This window comes from Neltuma alba, unplaced genomic scaffold, assembly GCF_004799145.2.
Source record: "Neltuma alba isolate B1F8T4 unplaced genomic scaffold, ASM479914v2 tig00006256_pilon, whole genome shotgun sequence".
NCBI lineage: Eukaryota > Viridiplantae > Streptophyta > Magnoliopsida > Fabales > Fabaceae > Neltuma > Neltuma alba.
Window position 1 is genome coordinate 4,851 of NW_021634405.1, and position 7,551 is coordinate 12,401.

The window sequence follows — 7,551 nt, forward strand, 5'->3', positions numbered from 1 at the left end:
CATAAAGAAAAAGATTCACGTTTGCAGTACTTATCTACTGCCATGATGACAATACAGTATTCATGAAGCTTTAGTCATGTCAGTCTGCCAGTTGTATTTTTTCCTACTAAGTCAACGATCGTGTGAAAGCATTAAGGTCTATAAATTGATGCCAAGTGTTTGAAGGATTCTGCGTATGAGTTAAATTATTCTGTTTGGTTGAGATCTATCTAGACTTTTGGTGTGTTTAAACATCAATAACCATGTCGTCTTCAAAGATATCAATGATTAGGCAGATTGATGATTCAATAGATAAGTGGAAGATTGTTGCCCGTGTTATTAGGAGATGGAATGCCTATGAAAAAGATTCTCCTACTGATCTTTATTGTATTTCAATGCTTCTCATTGATGAAGAGGTAGGTGCTGTTGTATATTTATTTAGATATATCTGTGCCATTAGTAGGGAGTTTTAAATTGTTGACAATGTTATATTGATTTATTTGAGATTATTCAGTATAATATGTGGGGGCTAAATTTTACAGGGAACGAGGATCCAAGCATCCATTACTAATAAGAGTGCTTTCAAGCTATATGAGGACAAAGCTTTAGAAGGAAGGATCTATTTCTTTACTAATTTTTCTGTGACAGGTAACACTAAGGAATTCAGGGCAACTAATCATCCATTTAAGATTACATTGGGCAGACACACATATGTGAAGGAAAGGGAAGCTAATATACCTGAGTACTCATATAATTTCTTCCCCATATCCGAAATCATAAAAGTCATTGATAAGAAGAGGGTTGACTATCTTATTGGTGCGTATAGAATGTATAATTATAATATGATTTCTGATTCTGACTGATAGTGCATAGGGAGCATATCATTTTATTCTTTATGTTTGAAGCAATTGCATTAAAATTTTTTCCCTAACATGTAGATGTGATTGGATTTGTAACTTCAATTGGCCTACTGGAAGAATTCCGTAATAATTTTGAAATAAAGAACAGGATGCGATTAACCTTGTCTGATAACCTGTAGGTGTAGTTTATTTGATTTTATTAAAATTACAATTTAGCTTTGTTGTTATAATACACATAGGTGGCATGATTAATCATTGACTTTAATTTTTCAGGGAAAACATTGTGTCTTGCGTCTTGTATGATGAATGTGCAACAGATGTGTGCATGATTGACTTCACTAAGTTGGATGCTCCGGTGGTGATGATTATTCAGCTAGCCAGAGTTGGTTTTAATGAGAAAGGTGAGAAGAAACATAATGATTTAGTCAAATCGATTAGAGAAATAATGACTTAATTTTCTTTTTTGCAACTCAAGCAAGCCAGAGGTGTGTAGTTCATTCCATGCATCTAAGGTGCTACTTAACATGAATTATCCGGAAGTGAAGCATTTTATTGAAAGGTATGAATCTTGTCGTGGCCTTATTGTCAGTCTATTATTATGTTATTTGTATATGGGATATGATAATTATGTTCCATAGCAGTGCAAAGTCGTTACCTTCCCCCATGATTAGCACAATATCTGCAAGTCTACCTTCTCAAGCATCAAAGGCATCTGAAAGCTCTCTTATTGGGAAACATTCCCTGATCTCGATTGTTGATATAGCAAAACAAGCTATGGTTAGTGCATTTTGATGTGATGTCTTGCGTTTGATAAAGTGTTGTACATGTTTGATAAATAATTCTGAATTTTATATTTGTAGGGTGATTATTTCTGGATCAAGTGCAAGGTCATTAAAGTGGATACAGGGCATGGATGGAAATATATAGGGTGTTCTAGATGTGGCAGTAAGCCTAAAGATGATGATGTCAAGCAGCCTTGCAATAGCAAGTCATGCAAGAACAAGCCAACTACTTATGAGTCTAAGTAAGTCTATCGAAACTATGTTTATATTTTTATGGTAATTAATCTTGTATATACCTTGGTAAAGTGGAGAGATAATGTTTATGGGATATGTAAGTCATATTGAGCATTATTCTAATATATTGGCATCTAAAGTTTTGTGTGTTGATGACTGCGTGCAGGCTGAGAGTCCATTACACAGTTATGGATGAATCTGGAAAGGTTACTATTGTATTTTTTGACAAGTTGGCTGTTCAATATATTGGCAAAACTGCTGTTGAGCTAGAAAAGGGTCTGTCGAAGGTAATTTTGATCTAGATGTAAATTGTTTCTTTTTATTGTTTGTAAAAGCAGTAGCTCATTTGGGCCACTTATTTTTTATTTAGGATGAGGATGGGTATGTTGATGTCCCTGGTGAATTAGATCATCTTGTAGGGAAAACATTGTTGCTTAAAATGAAGCTAAACCAATATAATGTAGATTTTCCCCATTCGAGTATTTTTGTTGCTACATATACTGAAGTTGCTGATCTGATGGACGAATTTAACAGGGTAAGGTGGTCTCTTATTGTAACGATCTATGTTGTTTAATATTCCTATTAGGTATATGTGTAGTTTTTTAAAATTAACGTTTGATGTTTTTTAATTTATGTTTCAAAGGCTAGCGATGTAAATGAAGAGGCGAATGATGAGGTATAAAAGTTTCATACCCTAAATTATTTAATGTCATTCTTATTAATTCCTACTAATTCTTAGCACTTCTTTATTTTTAACAAATTCTATTAACAATTTTTTAGGGATTTGACTATGTAGTTGTGGATGAGGATTTGGCCGAGGGTAGTTTTGTGCCTAAGTCTGTACCGTGTGTGATTGAAGATAAGGTTGAAGAAGATGTTGATTTTGATGGTGTTCCTGTTTCTGAGATTTTACCAATGGCCATGTATAATAAGGGGAAGAGGAAGAGTGTTGCCAAGAAGAGCGTGGGGGGGGGGAATAAAGGCCTTGAGCTCATCAAATGTTTCACCAGTTAAGTTTGGGGGGAAGACTTTAAAGTCCATCAAGCAAGAGAAGAATTGATGACTCCAAGTGATGCCTGTAGTGTTTGTTGTTCTAAGTCTTAGGATCAAATATGTTATGTTGTGTACTCATAAGAATATTGTTGTTGTTAGTCTAGTGTGGTAGGTTTTATGTTAAAGTGTGATCTATGTGAGTGTTTTGGCCTTAAGTGGCAATCCTTCTGTGGCAAAATGTCTTAGCAGCATTATGCAACTATGTCAAGACTACAAGCGTTGTGTGCGATGTATTTGGATTTCAGTTATGTATTTCAGTAATGTTATGAGTATTATGTTGTTATTAATTGTCTTAAGGACTGACTTTGAAATGGATAATACCAATCGTTTAACATGAGAGGTTATTTCTGATGGCAAACAATTAATGATATATCCAAGTTTGGAAGTGTATGTTTAAGAGTTTTTACATCAATAGGGTGGAACAAATTAATCAGCACCTGATCCATTACATGATTAAACAGTCATAAGTTGCTATAAAACTCACCATGACCTCCTTATAGGTGGTAGATGTATAAAGGAGTGTTTAAAGTTTAAGCACCTTAAAGGAATGAATTACATAATTTTATCATTTTCATCTTCATTAGATTACTCACAAAACCCATAAGAATCATGCCTAAGCCCAGGACTCTATCATCTTCGTAGAACTTGGAGAAAACCAATTTCTCACGGGGAAGATGATTTTTTTCCAAGGATAATAATTATTCTCTACCAACGGAAAAAAAAATAATTTTCTTTAAATATAAGATAAAATATAAATCTCTCTAACTAAAAGAGAAGTATTACCATGCTCACATGAGCATAAGTTGATAATATTAGTCAGCAATTTTTATTCAAAGAGGAGAAGGTGAAGAGATAAAAAAGGAAGTCATCATATTGGATTGAGCTTTATGGAGTTAAATCAATAGAGTTTAAGGAAGAATGCATTATTCGTATGACAATCATTTGAAAGTGAGTTTGCAAGTAAAAGTAAGCCCTATTCGATGATATGCATGTGTGAATGGTGCTCGAAAATAGAATTTTGCTTCTCAGTTCATGAAGGATCTTCTAAGTTAGCTGTTTAATATTAGAGATGAAATCATTCAATAGCCGATAAGTTGTTAAATTTTTTCATAAGTGGTTTGATAGATAGTTGTACAGTTTCTAGAAAACCAGAGGATCTGTTTAACTATAAGATATTTGCCGTTATCATTGAATTATGAATCATAGGTGCGATGTGAATCTTTTGCGTGCTAATAACTTTCTTCTGACAAGTGTAAGGTTGTTAGTACTTTCATGACAACAGCAAGGTTAAAATGATGTAGGATTTTCAATGTAGCCATATTGTTGCATATCTGTGTAAAAGATATGGTTAATCCTACTTAGAGATGCCAGGCACGGGATGAAAAATTCTGTATCTCATAGATAGATCATTACGGCATTTTAGGTGTAAAATTCATGTGCATACAGATCTTGCTATATATGTATGGGGTAGTTCTATTTTAGTATTTAGATCATTGAAGTGAAGAGCTGAGTGATGGCTTTAAATCCTATCAATTCTGATGCAGAAGGCATGCAAAATTTTTCAGATTCATCTACACATTTAAGTTCACTAGCTCATGTTTTTAATGCGAATCCTTCAGGGATAAGTATGTGTTATATCCTAATAATGCAATAGGTAGAAATTTTCAGTGTTCATGGAACCTTAATGATTTCTTATCTCTGGTCTAGGTGCTAAAAGAGTGGTGGGGTCAAATACACTAGGGAGGATGCTGAGTCCGTTGGATTTAATGGATCAATGTCCTCAGAGTCGGAGTATAGATAAATGTTTAATAGTTTTTCATGTGGTTTTTCTTTGTCTGGTCTTAAAGTTTTTATGGTTTATTTGTTATTGTAGCAACCAAAAATGATTTAGAAGGTCTAAGTAATGACTATATGGAGGTAGAGGAGAACATAAATTCTAGAAATCGTGTTAAGAAGAGAACTACTCGGGGCATATCTATATTTACCAATGTTAATTCAACTGGATTCAAGCGAAGAGGAAGGGCAATTGCTTTACAGGATATTAGTAACACTGCGTATGACCTGGATACAAGATTCGAAGGAGTCTCACACAATGGTCAGTTTATAAATGCTTTAATGTAAAATAGTTTACAGATTATTTAATTTTTCATATAGTCTGATGTTTATTTTCATGGATGGTCATAGGTAAAACCCCTACGGATGAAAAGTTTCATGTGGTTGGTCAAAGTAAGTCATATACTTATCACAGTGGTCGCATGGAAAGTAATAATTCATCTTCAAGTTCACACAGCAATGTTATTGGTACGAGTAATGAACAGGTCACAATAAATTCCGTTAATGATAAGCCACATTTGTCTCTTGATATCAAATCAAGTGGTTAGAAGATTATTACTGTTTAGATGTTTAAATCATTTTATTAAATGTGCGTGTTTATGTTTCTGAATTTATGGTTTTTTTTTAGTGTGCTGTCACAAAACTGTTGTATTGATTCATTTTCTACCTGTAAGGTTGTACTAGATGGAGTAGAAGAAGTTCATTCTTTCATTCAAGAGATAATATGGAGAAGGTACACCAGATAGAATTTGCTGATACAGAAGTTACACCACCGGTTGAGAATGAAGATTGATCACCAAGCTTGCCATCAGGTTTGTTATGTATTTTATTTATTTATGAGTCTTGGATTTGATATGTTAGAAGGGGAGTTATTATTCAGTGGTGTTTTTTGGGTTATGGTAATATTAGTTTGTTTTTTCCCAATCATCAATTATCAATAGTTTGGGCTTTTTGTTTGTTAGGATAGTAATGTTGAATTTTTATATTAGCAATTTATTTTGACGTAAATATGTGATAATGCAAGGAACGGCTTTTTGTGCTCTTTGTAATCTATTTTTTTCACAGGCATGAATCTTAATTGTTTTATATAGGTGTTAATGGAAATGATTTGGCAGTGCGAAGGAATATTAATAGCTCAGTCAATTATATATATGTGCTGATGGAAATGCATGTAGCAACTAGCAAGTGTTAATTATGTTTTCATATTATTATTTAGAAGGTCTTATTTGTTATTCAAATTTTGTTTTTGAATACTTATGTATTAAGTTAATTTCTTTTTTTGTTGTGTGGTTTACTTTTTCCACGATGAAAAATTAATGGTTGAATTTGAAAATATTATGGGGACAGTTGTAAGTGGATAAAACGCAGTAAAATATAACTTGAAATTATATTTTCCACTTGTCATGGTCATATCACATGACGACCGTGAAAAAATAATAAATTATATGTATTCTGTGTTTCTTCACATGGCTTAAGTATTTGATAATTTTTTTAAATAGTAGGCCACTAAATATTAGAATCTTATATTGGGCTTGATGGCTTTTTTTTCAATCCGGGGAACCAATGCTATTAATATTATCATAGGATGTCGGAGAATAATGAAATAATTGCAGAAGGGTTGATTCCAAGTCTATATTAGGTCGTAATGCTTGAAATCTATTGGGTCTTATATTCATGTTATTATGTTATATACGTTATATATTAGTAGTAGAATAGTATAGTTTTTTGTTATGTTTTTTGTTTTTGACAAAATAACTAAGTTAACAGAATTTAGTTTGTTTTACGCATGATTTGATAATTTCAGCCTTATATTGTTTTTACTATTTTGCAACATTTATAATTAGATTTTTTGATAAAATATTGTACCTAATAATTAATTATTTTCTAATTAACTAAACCCTGTGTGTTAGTATAGAATGAACTACATGTGGGATGGCTAAATATTTTTTAAACGGTAAATGAATTATTTATTTCATTTTTGTGACTGAGGATTACTATCGGTTTTTGTTAGTATATGCTGAATTACGATACAAGGATGTTTACTTCTCATTTTGTCCAAACTGCAACTCTGATGGCGAAGTCAGTGACATTAATTCTGATATATCTGGAGGTAAATTTATGATTAGGGATATTTATTAATTATTTAATTTTTGAATAGGCTGTTGTGAGTGATAATTTGCATTGATTACATAGGGAATGAGTTAGGTAGTATGAAGGATGTTTTTAAGCTGTCAGAAGGTGTAGGAGAGGTAGGACCTGAGTACGACGATGAGGGTGACCCAGCATATGCATGTGAATCATGTGGTGCACTGATGTGGTTTAATGAGAAGATTGGGAATTACAAATTGACTAGGACACCTAATTTTTCAATGTGTTGCCTCAAGGGAAAAGTTCAGTTTCCTGTCATGATTGCTCCTCCAGAGTTGCTATGCAGCTTATTCTTTGACAAGAACACTAATGAATCTAAGAATTTCTATGCAAACATTAGGTCATACAACAATATGTTCTCATTTACTTCAATGGGAGGTAAGATTGATCACTCGAAGAATCGCGGTGGCGGTCCATATACTTTTGTGCTGTCTGGAATAAATTACCATAAGATTGGTACTTTATTGCCCCCTGAAGGATCTAGACCTGTATATTCACAATTGTATATATATGATACAGATAATGAAGTGGCTAATCGAATTTCTGCTATAAGGTATAATATGATTAAGAGAAATATTTGTTATTTATATATATGAGATGATATTGTATTTTATTATATATTTTGACAGAATTGACAACTATTTTTGTTTGCATGCAGTAAG

The 7,551-nt window shown here is 32.8% G+C and overlaps 1 protein-coding gene across 1 annotated transcript; it reads left to right on the forward strand.

The window, feature by feature from the left end:
• The first annotated feature begins 242 nt into the window (after positions 1–242).
• On the forward strand, positions 243–2,869 carry LOC114749978 (uncharacterized). The gene is made up of 10 exons (XM_028938528.1): positions 243–395; positions 522–795; positions 918–1,014; positions 1,113–1,240; positions 1,429–1,616; positions 1,700–1,863; positions 2,022–2,142; positions 2,226–2,390; positions 2,499–2,531; positions 2,636–2,869. The coding sequence occupies exons 1-10, from the start codon at positions 243–245 to the stop codon at positions 2,867–2,869; spliced, it is 1,557 nt and encodes a 518-aa protein (XP_028794361.1).
• Positions 2,870–7,551: the final 4,682 nt, after the last annotated feature.

Bases quoted from the DNA above. Each gene is read 5' to 3' on its own strand.
- LOC114749978 (XM_028938528.1), top strand. From the start codon at position 243: ATGTCGTCTTCAAAGATATCAATGATTAGGCAGATTGATGATTCAATA. The intron at 796-917 runs GTGCGTATAGAA...CCTAACATGTAG, and splicing joins GAGGGTTGACTATCTTATTG to ATGTGATTGGATTTGTAACT. The intron at 2,532-2,635 runs GTATAAAAGTTT...ACAATTTTTTAG, and splicing joins ATGAAGAGGCGAATGATGAG to GGATTTGACTATGTAGTTGT.